Here is a 19,753-nt window from a genome sequence, read left to right on the forward strand (position 1 = left end):
GCCAGACTACTTCATAATACTACTAAATGCATTGCTGACACCTTCATAGCAGAAGAGCGCTATACACAAAGGGGGTGGGCTCGGAATATTACTTTATAATAGGAAGTGTCAATCTCCCCTCTCCTTATATCACCACTATTATAATTGGGCCTTTGCTAATCACATTTTTTCTACCAGCTCTAGTCTTGCCTTGGCTCCTGATGAATTATGCATGAAATACGGAACATGGCAGGAATATACTAAACATATTTTGTGATACACTTGGAGAAAACTTGATAAACTGTTATTCATAGGCTACCTGGCATCTTAGAGAGCGTTATTGACTCACGGGGATGGCAGCGAATGCAATATTGCAAAGTGGAGGTTAAGAGGATATTGCACCTTGAAATAATATTGATAAATAATATAGAAACGCATTATACTTCCACGACTCAAGGTTCATAACAAATGCTGCAATAACCTGGGGAAAATTACCAAAAATATCTGCAATCACAATCTTTTCTTGAGATCCCAAAGTATGCAATTACAATGCTAAACCGGTATATTTGTGAAAGCAACCTCTTACTATACCAACAGCAACTGATGTTATATACCTATACAAGGTGGGCATTAGGATGGCTGGTACACTGTGCGGTATTCTCAGTGCATGCCCCCTACCATTATGGTGTACCCTAAATAGCACTACCCAATCAGTAACCTATTCTGGATAGTTGTCTTTCCATAAGCCTTGTGTCTGTGTCAGTACAGTAGCAGAAAGATTTAAACAGATTTGGAGCTCCATCATAATGATGCAAAAAACCTGTTGTGTGTGTTTCCAGCCTTACTTTGGGGTCTAAATGCAACCCCATTTACCTGCATTAGGTGTAAGGTATAGGGTTACCTGCATAGGGTAAGTCATAGCTCCCAACCGTCCCGGATCTGGCGGGACAGTCCAGGTTTTGGGGGGATGTCCCGCCATGGTGGTGAAGATCTAGTGATAATATTTCTTTCTTATGTAAGGTTAATATGTGATGTGGCTATGGAGGCGTAGCTATAGGTGTGCGGCTATAGGGGCATGGCACATTGCCGTGAATGTCCCTCTATACTCCCAGCAAAAGTTAGGAGGTATGGGGTACGTGCACACTATGGAATCCCTGCAGAAAACCCGATGCGGATTACGCAGCTTGCACGTTCATTGTTTGGATGGATGGCGGAATCCGCCCGTGCATAGAATGGAGTCTATGGCACGGGCAGAAATGCGCACAGCCGCCAGAGTCCGCGAGGGGATGTGAGTTGAGGAATCCGTGGCGGGTTTTCCATAGGGATTCCATAGTGTGCACGCACCCTTACCCAGAAATGCCATGTAATCCCAGCCTAGATCATTCCTCTTTATTTACCTTCCCTTTTGCATTTATTCTTGGATAAAAAAAAAACAAAATAAAACATCCACAAAACATTGTGAGTGATAGGACAAAGGGTGCGTTTACACAGAAAGATTTATCTGACAGATTTTGGAATCCAAAGCCAGGAATAGATTTGAAAAGAAGATAGATCCCAGTCTGGTTTTGGCTTCAAAGATCTGTCAGATAAATCTGTCTGTTTAAACGCACCATAAGGCTATGTTCACATTGCGTATGAGTCCGTCCGCATTTTGTACGCCGCCATACATGTGTGGCTGAAACTACGGGCGTGGGAAAAATCGACATGCGGCCGGATGCGTACGAACCGCGAACATACGCCCGTAGTACAGTTATGTTTCCCTAGCTTGTTTCGAAGCGATCTGAAACAGGTCATTTACTTGGAAATCTTCGCCCAGCCCCGTAAACCACACAGAATCTTTTGGATCGAAAAATCAAGTTCAATTTGGCTGAAATAAGTACTTCGTACGGGACCGCATGGAAATCCACGGCCGTGAGTTGAAACATTTCCGTCCTCAAACAATGTTCTTGTTCACTTTTCACGGCGCCGCATACAATCCGGCCGTAAGCTCATACGTAGTGTGCATTGTGCGGGCGTATATCGTATACTTTTAAGCGAACGCATCGACCTCAAAACTACGTGCGTATATTCGCGGTTCGCACTACGGCCGGATTCATACGCAGTGTGAACTTAGCCTAGGCTCACACACTGTTTAGTCTCTTTGTCAGCCTTAAAAAACTGTTTGACAGGCAAAAAACATCTGAAATTTTCAGACTATGTTCACATACAGTTCCTCTTGCCCTCTGCTGTTTTTTGAGGCCCATTTTAGGTATCATTTTTTTAATGAAATGTGAAATAGGGTATATATATGTAGGTTTAGGGAGGTGTACACAAGGTTTTGTGGTCATTGTTTTCAGTTTTTTTTGAGCCAGGGGTGAATTTAAGAAGAACAGGAGATATAAAGGAAGGGCTTATGCTGGGGCTACACTGTGAGTCTGGCCGCAGCGAATTTACAGTAAATAAAGAAGCGCTTCTTTATCTCTGAAATCCGCGCATCAGCCTGATTCCATTTAACTCACTGCGGCTCCTCCCCGGGTCCTGGGAAAAGCTGCGTCCAGTCATGGGAAACTGGCAGAGGTTTCCCAGGACTGGATCCAGCTTTTCCAGGCACCTGAGGAGGAGCGGCATGGAGTGGCAGTCAGTTAAATTTAAGCAGGCTGAAGCATTATAATGAAGCATTTCCTTATTACTACTCTTGAACCCAGGAACCTGTACAATTCTCTGTGCAAGATAAAGAAAGATTGGTCTTTGGGGCTTGTTCACACTCAGTTGTTTGAACTCCACTGTATATTAAAATCTGCATAAAATCCATTTCACATGGATTTGAATGGGAATATCAAGTCAAAGTAACTTGATAAATTGCTGTAGATTTCTCTCATTGTAGATAACTCTGCATGTTAATAACCTTATGGATTTCAGACACGGAAACCATGCAGATTTTGACGTGTAGTTTTCACCTCTTAAATGAGCAGTGTGAACATGCCCTAACTCGGCTCCTTAATAATTAATAAACAAGAATTGTTGTGAAAAAGGGGAATTTTATTTTACAAATGGCCAAAGTTTCCAACACCCTCAATTACAGCAATTCAGGGTTCCCCAGCCTGCGGCTTTCCTGTTGTTACAAAACTACAACTCCCAGCATGCCTCAAAATCTATAACTTAGCCTAACTATCCCCTCACCGTCCCACACTACATAGATAACATACACGCTCGTGCCCAATACAAAAATGGCGCGGGAGACCTGTCACGTCATCCGGCTCAGTCACGTGCCCATCGCCGCCTTCTCTAGAGCGCGGCTCTCAAGCAGGCTGCCTTTTTTTTTTTTTTTTTTTAAATAAACTTTATTCAATAGCGAACAATGGCGTCCCCGTTACCTTGGATATGGACGGAAGTAGTCCCGGGTCATGCTGTCATCCAGTGGATGGACTTCCTGTTATTGTGACCTTAACCTTGCATGTGGAGCGGAGGATTCCTGGCCATGTCTCTGGTTACAGACGCCTTTGTGTCGCAGATAGCAGGTAATATGCGCTGTGTGTGGCGGTCACATGGCGGTCACATGGCAGACAGGAGTGTAGCTCCCACCATCACAGCTCTCTGCGCTGCCTGTCACCAGAGGTGCACAGTATATGATTGGGAAGGCTTTCTATGGGCTCTCCATGCATGCTGGGAGTTGTAGTACCACAGGAGATCTGGTAAAGCTTATCACGTGTCAGTGACCACAGAAGCCAGTATAGCAGTGCTCCCCAACCTGTGGTGCTCCAGCTTTTGCAGACCTATATAAGTAGCACGATGGGAGTTGTAGTTTTGCAGCAGTTATAGCGATGCTGGTTGGAGAGCGCTGGACTATAATGTGGCCACCAGGGCTAATAGTATGAAAATCCTGGTTTTATGCTACAGAGCTGAAATCACAATTCTGCTGCCTGTCACTCTGTCACTCTGTGTGTTTCCTGTATATGATAAGACAGAGCGGTGTCATTGTGGCTGCTAGCTATTGGGGTTAACATGTATTTGCTTATGATATTGCACAAACTGCTGCTCTATCCTATGGAGAACGATGCAGAATAACATTTCAGTTAATTTATTTATCAATCTGCCTGACATTAAAACCCGCTGAGACCAGAAGTGGTTAACATGGATAACTAACTAATGCTGCGTTTACACGGAACGATTATCGTTCGAATTTTCGCATTAATGATTGCATTTGAGCGATAATCGTACTGTGCAAACGATCAAACGTCGAGCGAGAAATCGTTCATTTTGATCTTTCAACATGTTCTTAAATCGTCGTTCTCTGAAAATTCGCAGATCGCTTTGTGTAAACAGTCTTTCACCGATTTACCCTATGTAAAAGATGGGCTTAAGCAATCGCAATAACGATTTTTCTTACGAATTTTCAAACGATTTTTCTAACGATTTATTCGCCTAAACGCTGATCGTTATAAAAACTAAATCGTTGCTTTAAAATCGTTAAACGATCGATTGGGCGAATTATCGCTCCGTGTAAACGTAGCATAAGTGGTATCTATTAAAGCTATATAGTATGTCAGGGAGTTCTTTTGAGGGACAGTATGAAATGCTGGATGCTTAAAGGAGAAGTCAGGTGAAATTTTTTTATTAAAGTATTATATTGCCTCCCAAAATATTTATACAAATGACCAATATACACTTATTACGGGAAATGCTTATAAAGTGCTTTTTTCCCTGCACTTACTACTACATCAAGGCTTCACTTCCTGGATAAAATGGTGATGTCACTTCCTGGATAACATGGTGATGTCACTTCCTGGATAACATGGTGATGTTACGACCCGACTCCCAGAGCTGTGCGGGCTGTGGCTGCTGGAGAGGATGATGGCAGGGGGACACTGAGGGACACAGGGCACTGGAGGGACACTGAGCATCCCCCTGCAATCATCCTCTCCAGCAGCCACAGCCCGCACAGCTCTGGGAGTCGGGTCGTGACATCACCATGTTATCCAGGAAGTGAAGCCTTGATGCAGTAGTAAGTGCAGGGAAAAAGCACTTTATAAGCATTTCCCGTAATAAGTGTATATTGGTGATTTGTATAACTTTTAAGAGGCCAATACAATACTTTAATATAAATTTTCGCCAGACTTCAAGGCTTTGTTTACATGTGTCAGATGTGATGTACAGTCTGAGCCTTTAGTGTCCAATCTGATGACAGCCTGCATCCCATAAATCTGCCATGTGTGAATCCACCCTTACAGGTAGTAGTAGAGCTGGATAAAAGTGTTTACCATCTATCAATGTATACTCTAGATGAGCGAATTTGCAGTAATAATGAAGCAAAGTGCTTCTTCCTTATCTCTGCAATCCGCTCATCCACCGGCTGCTGTTTAATCCGCTCCTCCTCGGGTGCTGAGAAAAGCTGGATCCAGGACTGGGAAACTGGGAGAATTTTCCCAGGACTGGATCCAGCTTTTCCAGGCACCCGGAGCAGAGCGACATGAAGCGGCTGATGAGCGGATTGCAGAGATTATGAAGCACTTTGCTTCATTATTACTGTAAATTAGTTAATCCTATATATATATATACACCATGGATTTGCTGATGTCTGTCTATGTTTTCATGTATAAAGTAGCTTACATTTGATGTGTACATTGGCATACTGACAGAAAGTTTAGCTGATGTATATCACAGTGTATACATGCCGTGTCTATTGATTTCAGTTTTGTATACATAAAATAAAATAAATTAAATTAATAAAATTTGGCTGGGGAAGGGGGAAATTGATAATGAGTAGGCACTTACCTCTTCCTGTAACCGCTTTAAGCGGCAGAACCGGCCTCAGGACCCCCGCCAGAAGTAATTTTTCCCTGACTTGTGATGATGTCACGACTCATGCCTGTCCCAACTAATGGACTGGTCACTCAGCCAATCAGTGACTGGGGCGAAACACTGCTCCAGTCACTGCTTGGCTGAGCGGCCAGTCCATCAGCCGGGTCACAATGTGTGCAGCGCCGAGTTCCCAGAGGCCGGTCCTGCAGCTCACCGTGGCCACAGGAAGAGGTAGGTCTCTATCCTTTATCAATTTCCCCCCTTGCCCCTGCCGGCTGCCGGATTTTATAAATTGCTGGACTTCTACTTTAAATACAGGTTAGTTTAAAAGTTTAAATTTACTTACTTGTCTTCCTAGTTTCTGTAGGTCTATCCAGGGTCTTGCATTCCCTTATTTGTTTTGTATGCCTCCTATATTCCGTCATATTGAGAATCCATAATATGGCAACAAATATTGTATGGCAAAACTCAATGCGTGCTGGGAGGCAGTAGTGGATTATAATAGGGGCGTTTTTGGCGCCAGCCCGGGGCCCTGAGCTCCTGGGGGGCCCATGATCACCCAAAAAGACTTATACTTTCAATGGTGTACTGTCTCCTGGCTACACTTCCGCCATGATTTGCAAAAAATCACTGTTTTTTTTTATGGCAATTTTGCACAAATCAGGACATCATGACATTATCTATCCTGTACTATGAACGCCAGGCTAGTTACCGTGGGGTGGGGCCCAGGCTTGGTGAACAGACCGGGGCCTATGGTAAAGTTAATCCGCCCCTGCTGGGAGGTATTCTCCTATAGAAGTATTGCCTTTAGGAGCATACCAATGTATCCTGTCATTAAAAATAAAATTTTCTCATGTCACAGAGACATACCAAAAAGTTATGAAGAATGGGGTTCTTAGTGCTGCGGCCTTTATTGATCAGTGGAATGAGCTGGAAGAAGTGCGGCCTTCAGCGCTTTACTCCTTGGCTCACCACAATCTCCATCCAGCTCTGGGATCTGGATTTAGATTGTTGTGAGCTATGGGAGTAAAGCGCTTAAAGGGAATCTGTCAGCTGTAATTCATGTTCCAGGGGAGGAGGTGTTACAGCTTGCTGCACTTCAGGAGCTCAGGAAAGCCTCTTTGACTCTTCTTACCATATATTAAAAGCATTTTTTTTTTATATCCTAGAATCTCAGACATATAAATAAAAGGTACCATGTGTCTTCATGACGTAATAGCTACCTACCAGTGTCAGCAGTTTGGAATGTGAATTGGTCCCCGGTCGCTTCCTGGTGTCTGACGCGGGCCCGAGACAATACGTCTCACCTCCGCTCAGCCTGTCAGTGACGGAGGCCTTGTGTAATAGAAGGCAACGATCAGCTGACATGAACGATGTTGGCTGATTGTTGTCTTTCAGCATGTTGAAAGACAAATGACTAAGATAGCAACGATCTGCTGCCGTTGTTCCGTAGAATAGGAGTGGTGCCAGCAGACCTCTGCCATCTTCTATGGGCCACCCGGACGATCTATGCGGAGCGGATCTATGCGGGACCCGCCGCTGGAACCGGGGAGGTGAGTGGACGTCGTTACGCTCAGCCACCTCCTCCCTGGTCCCAGGAAAAAAATGCCCCCCCGCTGGAGTACCCCTTTAAGCATGTGCTTCTTCTCGCTTGTTCTATCGATCAGTGGGGAGCTCAGCACTTGGTAGTTTACTGGGTCCTACAGCAGATAGTTTGATCCACACAACTACCCACTTTTTTAATGACAGGGACACTTAAATGGGCACTATTGTTAAAAAAACAACAACCTTTGACGTGTCAGAGAGACATATCAAAAGTTTTGATTAGTCCGTGTCTGAGTGTTCAGACTGCAACCAATCAGGAGAACGAGCCAAGAGAGGTCTGTGCGCAGCGTATACAGTCCTCACTCCCAACCTAGACAGACTTTCAATGTACGTCTATAGGGTCCGTCTAGGTCGCAGACACAGAGTGGGGAGAGGAGTGTGCGGCAGCACGTACTTCTCCCTGCTTGTTCTACTGACCAGTCATGGTCTGAACACTCTGACCCCGACCAATCAAAACTTTTGACATGTCACAAGTACCTGACATACCCACACATCCTCTATAGCTGTTTCTCTCGACCCCATATACACATGCACACTTAGCTCAACCAAGTGTGCATCTGTTTTCATTAGGCATAGGGGAGTTTAGTAGCTATACACAATGCTTGTTCCGCAGGTATTTTTTTTTTAGGGTCATGAGGCTCCAGTACACTTTAGACAGTTGGCGAGTTCGGCTATCTTGTTCACATGTAATGTGGTCTTAACCAGTTGACTACCCCTTGAGTGGTGACAGGGAAAATACAAGGAGTCAGCATGGAGGTTCAGCATGTTTGACATCATCTACCAGGGGAGTGTCATAACAACCCCGTAACGTAGCTGGTCTCAAGGCCCTATTACACAAAACGATTATCGTCCGTATTCGGCCAATAATCGCCTTGTGTAATAGAAGGCAACAATCAGCTGACATGGAAGATGTTGGCTGATCGTTGTCTTTTAACATGTTGAAAGACAAATGACTAAGATAGCAACGATCTGCTGCCGTCGCTCCGTGGAATAGGAGTGGTGGCAGCAGACCTCTGCCATCTTCTATGGGCCACCCGGACAATCTAGCGTTCAACCAGGTAGCTCCCTGCCCCCCCCCCCCCCGTCTCTCACCTGCTCGCTGCGTGTAATAACTCCCGCAGCGAGCAGGGAACGAGTAGCAAGTGAGTGATGACATCGCTCGTTTGCTCCTCTACATCGCCCTGTGTGTATGGAAGCCTATAGGGAGTCAATGGTGCTATATAGAGACACGAGGGAGCATACAGCTCTAGAATATGGGACTTTTCTGTGCATGTACTTACTAAAACAAACCTGTCAGGAGAAGGCAGGGCGACAGATACTCTTATGTTAAAAGGGGTTATCCAGGCTTACAAAACACTCGGCTACTTTTTTCCAGAAACATCACCACTGGGGTGGTGCTGTTGAGTTTTTTTTTTTGATAACCTACTTTAATATCCTACTTTGTCGGTTGTCTGTAGTAACGTCTGCCCCCAGCATGTCCCCTTATGAGATCAGTGCCGGCGTTGGAAATATTTAACATGGATTGTGTGTTCTTGTAAATAGTTAACCTTTTTGGCTCGGCGCTGATGTCTGGAGTAGTTTGAGAATCAGCGGAGGAAATTGAGATTTGGAGTAATGTAATGGGGAGCAGTGAATGAGTCGGTTAAGCCTGGGCGCTATGAGAGTGGCTGGCATGTCCGGGCTAGCAAGTCAGCCAATCAAAACCCTCCTAATTGTGTTCTTTCTGGCTGCACGCTCTTATAATTTTAATGAGATATGGCTTTCTGGAGCCACTGAGTTCTCGACTGTGCGATCTGCTCTCTCGCTATTGATATTTTGCAGGAGCCCGTGCAGTAGTTAATCATCTCGGGGAAATTTCTCACAGTTTTACACATGGAGAAACAGAAATTTATGCTCAGGGAATAAAATACCCACCTCTGAAATTATCATCCTGCTCTTAAAAAGCCACATTAACAATTCCTGTTCTGGATTGAAATATTGAAAGCAGCTTCACCTGTGTTCATATTGAGCAAATCTCATTAGTAATTCTTATGGAGATGGACAGTGACACGATGTGATTGTGGCTAAGTAGACAGGTCTCTTTGGGTACTATCACACTGTGCCAAACCAGTTGCCAAACCAGCCTTATGACGTGTACGGCCTTTTATATGTGGTTGTCAGACAGAACATCCACGTAACATAGTCCAGTGTTCAGTATAAGGCTATGTTCACATAACGTAAGGGTCGTATTAATCACAGCCGTTGTTGCCCATTTGACCAACGGCCATGATTTATACGAACCTTACATCGTGCTGCCTTCTGAGGAATGCCGGCCGGAGTGTATACACATGGTATACACTCTGGCCTGCTCCCTAGCGGCACTGTGAAACACTGACATGTCAGTTTTCTGTGGCTACTATTCATTGTATAGCAGCCACAGAAAACCCTGTCAGTGCACACAGTGGAGCGAGCGGCCCCAACCGCACGCTCCATTTTGTGCAGTGGGGAGTTCTGATGCAGGCGCACACGGATACGACTGCATCAGAACTCAGCAGCGCTAAAGATCATCCGGCCGGGCCACGGAACATCCGCTCTCTTACAAGGTGTTAACATAGCCTAAAGCTGCATTCACAGATTCCGTGTTCTGCACGGAACACGGACGTGGAATGCCTGTAACGGACTCTCCCCCACCCGGGCAGCATCGGTGATAAGATGCCTGGAGCGGGGGTAACTGTACAGATATGTGCCGCGCTTTAATGATTCATTACAGAGTGGCGCATATCTGTACAGTTCCCCTGCTCCCAGCATCTTATCATGGATGCTGCCCGGGCGGGGGGAGAAGTCCGTTACAGGCTTTCCACGTTCCGTGGTCCATGCGGAACACAGTCTGAATGCAGCCTGACTTGTAGGTGCCCTGTGTGCCGCCATATGGTGCCTCCATGAACTACTGCAACATTCTGTAGTATTAAAACTTCTAGTGAACACTCTGTGGCTCCCCCATAGTCTCTTATATAGTAGCCAGCCCTCCCCCATAGTCTGTTATATAATAGCCAGCCCTGCTCCATGGTCTTTTATAGTAGCCAGCCCTCCCCAGTAGTCTTAAATAGTAGCCAGCCCTCCCCAGTAGTCTTAAATAGTAGCCAGCCCTCCCCAGTAGTCTTATATAGTAGCCAGCCCTCCCCATAGTCTCTTATATAGTAGCCAGCCCTCCCCATAGTCTCCTATATAGTAGCCAGCCCTCCCCAGTAGTCTTATATAGTAGCCAGCCCTCTCCAGTAGTCTCTTATATAGTTGCCATAGCGGGCCAGATGTAATTAAAACTCTGAATTCCCTGGCGGGCCAAAAATAATGGCACAGCGGGCCAGATTTGGCCGCGGGCCAGAGTTTGACATGACTGATATAGAACAATTTCTTTTTGTTGTTTTGCAGCCATATTGCCTCTCAGTTATGTGCAGGTGGATATGTCCAGTTCCAATGTTCTTGTTGTTAGTTGTTAAATGGTACTGTCTATATAAAACAACTCCTAGTGGACAGCCTACGTGTTAAAACCCATGATGGTCCGTTGTTTTCACCATGGGATAGCGTAAGCAGTGGACATGTACCATGAACAATTACCATTAAAACAGTACTTGCCGTTTAAGTTACCTTTTTAGTATGAACTGTCCTGTGTAAATGAGGACGAGCACTAAACCTGGCCATTATATTTATGCAATTTTCAAATGTTTTTCTCCTTTCATTTTCATTTGTCTATGACAGGCATGTCCAAACTTTTTTCGAAGAGTGCCAAATTTGATGAAGTGAACATGTGCGAGGGCCGACCATTTTACATGCTACATGCTATATGCTTTATAACACAGGCAGATAATAGCAAGCTGGATACCTTGGGGGCCGTAAAAGTTCGGAACGCGGGCCGCAAATGGACCTCCGGACGGACTTTGGACATGCCTGGTCTATGAGGAAGTGGGTGTAAACTAGCTGATACCATGTCTCACATACACTGCACAAACACCAAAAAACGCATCCCGCTCCCCGATATCTCTATAGCACACTCTTCGAAGCTGCAACAGCATGGAGGATATTATAGAGAAGTACAGAGCAGTGTAGGCTGTGAATCCAGCAGTGGTGTGAGATATGGCACTCGCTGTGTCTCTCTCTGCTTCTGCGTGTCTCTTTCTCTCTAGCTATTTACCTTTCTCTACCCCTACCCCCCTTACCCCTTAGACTTTTAATGACAGGAGGAGTTTGAATGTGGAGGTGATGTGTATTCTCTACAGCAAAGTCTGATGGAAACAACAGAGTGCTATACTATGATTGAGGCATCATAGTGATGGGGATTTGCTACGGCTTTGACAGTTCCTGACATGGACAGAGGTGGCAGCAGAAAGCACTGTGTCAGACTTAAAAAAAATACACCTCTTCCTGCAGGACATACAGCAGCTGATAAGTATTGGAAGACTTGAGATTCTTTAAAAGAAGTAAATTACAAATCTTAAGGTCTGAGTTTGACACCCATGCTTTAGATGATCTGTCTGTAATAGGTCATGTGATCTGCTTTATAGTCCTGTAAATCCACCTCCATCTTCCCCCGCCTCAGGAGATCCCTCCTTCTCTGGTTATTTTCTCAGCTTTCCAATTCTCCTTCTGATTAATTAGGAAAACATTAAGACGTAATAGATTCTGCTATAAAATAGTCTCGACTCCACGTTTTCCTCCCGGTCGGCGAGTGAACATTTAATCATCAATATATCTAACAAACATTCTTACTTCCAAACTTCTATTAAAATTGCTGAAGACTAATTTTCTCGGCCTTGTAAATCAATTTAATAAGTCCCAAAAACCGCAAGTTATTAGAAGACGTCTTCTACTTAGTGGGGTGAAGTATATAATGAATTTTCTATCCGTTAAATATCTAGGAACATGTATATTACCATCACTATGATGAATCGTCTTCGTCTCGGAAAAACAAATATTATCCTTAGGGTTTTTTTTTCTTTTAGTTTCTCACAAAGCGGCTTTGTATTTCTGTCGAGAGTTGAGAAGCCTTGACAGATCTCCTAATAATCCCGACCGCAGAACGTCTTCACCTCAGCCGAGCGGAGTTCATGTTTTTGGGTCATGAGTCCTATCTATCTGCATGCGGTGACCTCCGGTATTGTGATGTTTTACTCCATTGATTTTCGGTATCTCTTATAACATTGATCTGCCCTTTCACAGATGTGGGTGGACCTGACTGATGTTAGCCGGTGTATAATTACCGTCTTCCTATATGCTTCCCTTATTGATCACGACTAATGGAGAAGACACTTCATATCTGTTCTGTCTGATCAGACAGAAGCCGATAGCTATTGGACGTTGTTCACACGTCGTTTTCTGGGGTAGAAGTCTGGCGCTGATCCTTGAATTTTTATTTTAGGATTAGCACCGTTGTCTTTATGACCAAAATTCTGCACAGAAGTTTTTGCATGTGAACAGGGTTGTAGAATACTCATTCGCATTGGATGCACATTGTCATTGCCGCACATCGCTATTCCATGCAGTGATGCACGGCGGGTGCCCAATGATTTTAGGTTTGAACCTAAATAAACGATCAGCTGATGACGGCCGATTATCGCTCCGTGGAATAGGACCCTTAGACTATCCAGGCATGATAGAAGTTATAGCTTTGCAACAGTTGGCGGGCTGCAAGTTGGACACCCATGGTCTAGGGCACAGTTGTCAAACTTGTGGCCCTCCGGCTGTTGCAAAACTACAATTCCCATAATGCCCGGACGGCTTTGACGATAGATATTGTAGTTTTGCAACAGTTGAAGGGCCACAGGTGACACCCCAGTCTAGATAATCTCGGCAATATCACACGGTAGAAACCATATCCCCATGGTTTCTACCGTGTTCAGAATGTGCACCCATCCTTAGCAATCATCCTTCTATCTTCTACATCCTATATATGACATCTATATATTTGCTTTGTATGTTGAAAAGATAATGGGTAACAATATCTATCTATCTATTTATCTATCTATGTAGAATGGGTGGACTGCTATATTCCGAACATCCCAGTGATGATGGGGATAATCCTTTATAATGAAGTAATTGCTATTGTGTTGCCCCTAATATGTGATAAGATAACGCATAGGATGCTGGATAAGGCACCCGCTCTTTTATTTACCTGTGCAGAGGCCTAGAGGAGTCTCGTAGTCCGAGAATAAACCCGGGTTTGACTTCATTACAGCGTGAATGATAAGTTTATATGGAGTTATTATAACATTAATCAAGTTGATGGATTGGAAATATGACAGAGCTGTAGCAATGTGTAATTTCCATGCCTACTGTTCTGCAAATGTTGTTCACCTCTGCGCGCACAATTCAGAAGAGTGATGCTGCATGTTTTATGTGCCGCTTGTAACCCTTGCCGTGCCAGTCCAAAAGCAGAACGTTAGTCGCTTTAAGGCTGCATGTATACGTCTGGGGCAGGTCTATTTATTTCTTGCCTTATAATAGAAACCAAACCTATCAGATACATTTCTTGTTACAAAGAAGAATGTGTGCACCAATTTCCTAATTAATGTTTGATAGGTAAAGGGAACCTGCCATCAGATCCATACTGCCCAAACCACAAGCAGCATGAGACCAGGACTGTCTTATTCCAAGGATGTAATAGTCACTCTGAAATTCCTTTAAGGAGCAAAGCTTTAGTGGCTTCATGAAATTTACCTCCTTCTGTTTCTTTCACAGCTGTAGAGCCATGGCCAGAGAATGCCACCCTTTACCAGCCACTGAAAAGTGAGTATTTGTTTCAGTACATAAATGTATACTTGATGTTCTGCTTGTAGCAATTCTCAATGGGGTTTATTTAAGGCTTATAAACCATAGTGGCTGTTGGGAGAGACGTGGTCCATCCTGTGCAAGACTCCCCTTTCCTAAGCAAGCAAAGGAGTAAGGATTTGGCCCATGGTTTGTACAGACCATTCAGTTCTTGGTATATAGAAGTGAGTGGAGAGACCGAACAGTTTGGGATTGGTAGCGTTTTCCGAACCTGCACACTCAACATTTCACTCTCTGCGGCTGTAGAGGTTGGATGCCACCCTAGGGAGTCCAGGAAAACATGGATACAACCATAAGCCGGGGGTGGGGGGGGGGGGAGGGGGGGGTTTGGGGGGAGTCAGATGCTGAGTGTCCACAATCGGAGAATGTTGCTGAACCTGAACAGTTCGGCTTCTCCAGTCAACACTAGTAATAAACTTTAATTGACATTTGCCAGTCACATGGCCGGTAATGGTTACTGCATCGGTAACATCTAAAATGTCTGGTTAATGTTTGCTGTATAGGTAATTGGGGCCACATTCTGATCTTTGCCGAGACGCCCCCCTCTCCACTTTCTATGCCATGGCATGTATTTTCTGCACCATGTTTTTTTTTGGCTTATATGATTAAGAGCCCTAAAACATGGGGGAATTATTGACCGGACAGGCTTATATTGCCCTGTGTAATAGCACCAGCGATAAGCCAACAAATGGGCAAACACTTGTTCATTGGCTGATTTTGGTTTGGTTTTAACCCATCTAAAAACCATTGTTCTTTGGGTCAGTTTCTCCCTATGTAATAGACAATAGAGGACTGATGAATGATGGCAGCAAAGGGCCACATGAATAATCCAGTGATCACTTGTGGTCACTTTATAGTCAAATCTTGTTTTAGACTTGCTAAAGGAGCGCTGATCTATCCTGTTTATAGCTTGCATCATAGGGCCCCACAAAAAAAAAAAAAAAGATTCTTTCTTCAACACAACACGTGATGGGTCTGTTCGCATGTGTGGTCTGTGAGTCAGAACTAGAGAAGAGCAAACCTCGCGTGTGCTCAGGTTCTTCTGAACCCATACACTCTACATTTTATTACTGGTGGCTGAAGAAGTTGGATGCAGCCCTAAGACTGGAAAACATGGATACAGCCATTGGCCCTAGGTTGTATTCATGTTTTCCACAACTTCTTCAGCCACCAGTAATGAAATGCAGAGCATTCGGAGTGACCCTGAGAATGCTTGAGGTTTACTCATCTATAATATGTCCACACTATGGAATTCTCGCAGAGAACTCCCCGCGAATTCCGTTGCTCGCTCCCCGCGGTCCCATTTGAATTTACACTCTATTCTATGGTCGGATTCCGCTGTCCACCCAAAGAATTGACAGGTTCGGTGTAATCCGCCTGACCATAGAATGGAGTCTATGGGATGAGCGTAGAGCTGGGCGATATGGCCAAAAAAATAAAATCTCGATTTTTTAAAAAATTTTGGACGATTCTCGATTTAAATCTCGATTTTTTTTTTTTTCCTTTTTGCTAAATAAACAGAATAGTTTTGTCCTTGCAGCATCAGATACTATTTTAATGACATTTGAGACAACTGTATTGCTTCTCACTGTAACAGTGCTCCCCCTGTAGTAGACAAGCCCCCTGTGTGCCATTCTGGGCCCCCATATAGTATAGGAGATCTTCTTTGTGTGTTTAGTAGTGGAGGTATAGTGGATAAGGGGTGTAGTAGTAGTAGTACAGGTAAAGATGAGGGGTGTAGTAGTACAGGTACAGATGAGGGCTGTAGTAGTACAGGTATAGATGAGGGGTGTGGTAGTACAGGTATAGATGAGGGGTGTGGTAGTACAGGTATAGATGAGGGGTGTAGTAGTAGTACAGGTATAGATGAGGGGTGTAGTAGTAGTAGTACAGGTATAGATGAGGGGTGTAGTAGTAGCAGTACAGGTATAGATGAGGGGTGTAGTAGTAGTACAGGTATAGATGAGGGGTGTAGTAGTAGTAGTCCTGGTAGAGATGAGGGGTGTAGTAGTAGTAGTACAGGTAAAGATGATGAGTGTAGTAGTACAGGTATAGATGAGGGGTGTAGTAGTAGTACAGGTATAGATGAGGGGTGTAGTAGTAGTACAGGTACAGATGAGGGGTGTAGTAGTAGTACAGGTATAGATGAGGGGTGTAGTAGTAGTACAGGTATAGATGAGGGGTGTGGTAGTACAGGTACAGATGAGGAGTGTAGTAGTAGTACAGGTATAGATGAGGGGTGTGGTAGTACAGGTATAGATGAGGGGTGTAGTAGTAGTAGTAGTAGTACAGGTATAGATGAGGGGTGTAGTAGTAGTACAGGTATAGATGAGGGGTGTAGTAGTAGTACAGGTATAGATGAGGGGTGTGGTAGTACAGGTATAGATGAGGGGTGTGGTAGTACAGGTATAGATGATGGGTGTGGTAGTACAGGTATAGATGAGGGGTGTGGTAGTAGTACAGGTATAGATGAGGGGTGTGGTAGTAGTACAGGTATAGATGAGGGGTGTGGTAGTAGCAGTACAGGTATAGATGAGGGGTGTGGTAGTACAGGTATAGATGAGGGGTATAGTAGTAGTAGTAGTAGTACAGGTATAGATGAGGGGTGTAGTAGTAGTACAGGTATAGATGAGGGGTGTGGTAGTACAGGTACAGATGAGGGCTGTAGTAGTACAGGTATAGATGGGCAGCTAGGGGGGGATGGAGGGCGACTGGGGGTGACGGAGGGCGACTGGGGGTGACGGAGGGCGACTGGGGGTGACGGAGGGCGACTGGGGGTGACGGAGGGCGACTGAAGGAGGAGTGGGGGTGATGGAGGGCGACTGGGGGTGACTGAAGGAGGAGTGGGGGTGATGGAGGGCGACTGGGGGTGACTGAAGGAGGAGTGGGGGTGATGGAGGGCGACTGGGGGTGACTGGAGGGGGACTGGGGGTGACTGAAGGAGGAGTGGGGGTGATGGAGGGCGACTGGGGGTGACTGAAGGAGGAGTGGGGGTGATGGAGGGCGACTGGGGGTGACTGAAGGAGGAGTGGGGGTGATGGAGGGCGACTGGGGGTGACTGGAGGGGGACTGGGGGTGACTGAAGGAGGAGTGGGGGTGATGGAGGGCGACTGGGGGTGACTGAAGGAGGAGGGGGGGTGATGGAGGGCGACTGGGGGTGACTGAAGGAGGAGTGGGGGTGATGGAGGGCGACTGGGGGTGACTGAAGGAGGAGTGGGGGTGATGGAGGGCGACTGGGGGTGACTGAAGGAGGAGTGGGGGTGATGGAGGGCGACTGGGGGAGAGGGAGGGGGGCTGGGGCAGCTGGGAATGATTGGGAAAGGAGTACACATAGCCCTCCTCCCCTCACCCCGGCCACACATGCAGGTCCCGGTCTCTGCAGGAGGCTGCAGGGACTGTAGTGGTGATAGCGTCGCTGCCATTACTGGAGCTGTACAGCGGGATCAGGGGTGAAGATCCTGCTGTACAGCTCCAGTAATGGCAGCGACGCTATCACCACTACAGTCCCTGCAGAGACCGGGACCTGCATGTGTGGCCGGGGTGAGGGGAGGAGGGCTATGTGTACAGCTGGGGAAGGTCGGTCGCGGCTCTGGGGGACTGCCGACCGACCTGCACCTCGCCGCACTTCCCGCCCGCCCGGCACCTCCACGCAGCGCCGCCCCCTCACTTCCCGCCGGCCGTAACCTGCACCTCATGCCCGGCCGGCACCTCCACGCAGTGCTGCCCGCCCTCCATCTCCCGCCCTGCACCTCCCGTCCGCCCGCCAGACTGACTCTCCGCGCTTCTCTGCCCTTCTCTGCCCGCAATGATTTTTTGTGAAAATCGAATTTACGATTTTCACAAAAAATCAAATCGATTCTAACCTTCTGGGCGAATTAATCGAATTAATTCGATTAATCGCCCAGCCCTAGATGAGCGGAGAGTCAAGTGGGAGCGGCGGAATCCGCTGCAAGTTATCCGCATGATTTCTATGTGCATATACCCTTAGTTAGAACGGGAAGTGTTATGGTGGTCTTTCATGGCAAAAGCCATAGCGTTCTGTCTGATGTATTTTATGACTGATTCCACCGGCTATTGACAGACTCTTTTGACTCACTGTTGTGGGGTCTGTAGTTTTTTGAGTAAAAATACAATTGTAGAGAGCCCAAATTTTTAAGTAAAATCTGCAAATGTGAACAGCGTTTTAGTTATTTACTGTTAATATTGTCCCACATTGCTGTCTTATCATGACATGTTTGTAATGCAGGCTGAAAGAAAAGGTATCCTTTGTAATAAATAATATCGTAATCCACTCTCACATTACTGTATTGCCGGCTGTTTCGTAAACCGTTAATAGCAAACACAATATGGTGCGGAGATGAGTCGTGTTGTGCAGAGCTCTGTGTGCGACGCCTAATTACCAATCTACGGAGTTACGTCTGTGCACCGCCGCGCAAAATCTCCCCCAAACAGGCAGCGCTCTGTTATTGACTTGGTAATGTGGCTGCCGATGGCTATATAAAATAATACTGAAGCAGGTATAGTTGGCATGGTTACCGCAGGGGAGAGAAAAAAAAAAAAAAAAAGCTGAGCCAGCATATATTGGAAGTGTCATGGTTAATGGAAAAGGGGTGGAGGGGCTGATAAAGAAGGAGCTGCTAGAATACACAGGCTGGAGTGGTCCTTGCTCCCTTTAGCAGCTCTTCATATATCATCAGATTACATTATTGCACACATTTGGTGAACTGCAGCCCGGCTACTATTGTCAAAAGGCTGCAAAGTAATGAAGACTAATACATGGCAGCCTATAGACTTTTTTTAGGCAAGAAATTTTTATTGCAGTGATCCTGTCAGCCCTCTGTTGTCTGTAGGGCTTGAACTACAATGTGCAATATCAGCTGCAGGGATGCTATTAGATATTGCACTATGTATATACATATATATGCACTTGGAATAGGATGCACATATAGGGAAAGAGTCTATAGAATTGGTTCTATAGAAAAGCGTCTACATGTTCTAGAATATTCTGCTGTTATCCTAAGCGGAGATCAGCCGGTAAGCGTTCCCTGCCATTGTGTGCTGCAGAGAGCCTCATTTGCATACTCAGTTGCGTGTCGTGGGAGGGGCCTGCTTCCTAATTCTGCTCAAACGATTTGTACAGAATAGATATAGAAGGTGGGGGAATAAAGATCCAGAGGTTTTTGGTCTATTGCCCTCATATCATAGTGCAGTTATGTAAAAGCAAAGACAAAGGTAATGCAGTGAGATGTGATGGGCCTGTCTGTATATCTGCTGGAATGAGCCTTCTCCAGCTAAAGCTTTTGCTGTCCAGGCATGATGGGAGTTGTAGTTTTGCAGCAGCTGAAGAGCCAAGGTTCCCTACACCTGGTGTATAGTGTTAGTAGAGATATCTGGATTGCCTGCTTGCTTTGGCCACTTCAGTCCTGCTATATTGACTGCAGAATGTACCGTAATAACATAGTGGGCTATGAACATCAAGCCTGCATACACACTGTGGATATAAATTCTTCATTCTTAGTGTAGATATGTCCAATGTGGCGTGATGTAGTTATATATGGTGATAAATGTGCTGGTCTTTTGGTTGGTGGTA

General features: G+C 45.5%; 1 protein-coding gene across 1 annotated transcript in view; it reads left to right on the forward strand.

The window, feature by feature from the left end:
• The first annotated feature begins 3,357 nt into the window (after positions 1-3,357).
• MTX2 (metaxin 2) overlaps positions 3,358-19,753 on the forward strand; it is a 50,425-nt gene continuing 34,029 nt past the window's right edge. The window contains exons 1-2 of the mRNA XM_069982998.1: positions 3,358-3,476; positions 14,074-14,121. Coding sequence (XP_069839099.1) covers positions 3,413-3,476; positions 14,074-14,121 — 112 coding nt within the window. The 5' untranslated portion in view covers positions 3,358-3,412. The remainder of the gene's footprint in view (positions 3,477-14,073; positions 14,122-19,753) is intronic.

Source organism: Dendropsophus ebraccatus, chromosome 9 (genome assembly GCF_027789765.1).
Source record: "Dendropsophus ebraccatus isolate aDenEbr1 chromosome 9, aDenEbr1.pat, whole genome shotgun sequence".
Classification (NCBI taxonomy): domain Eukaryota; kingdom Metazoa; phylum Chordata; class Amphibia; order Anura; family Hylidae; genus Dendropsophus; species Dendropsophus ebraccatus.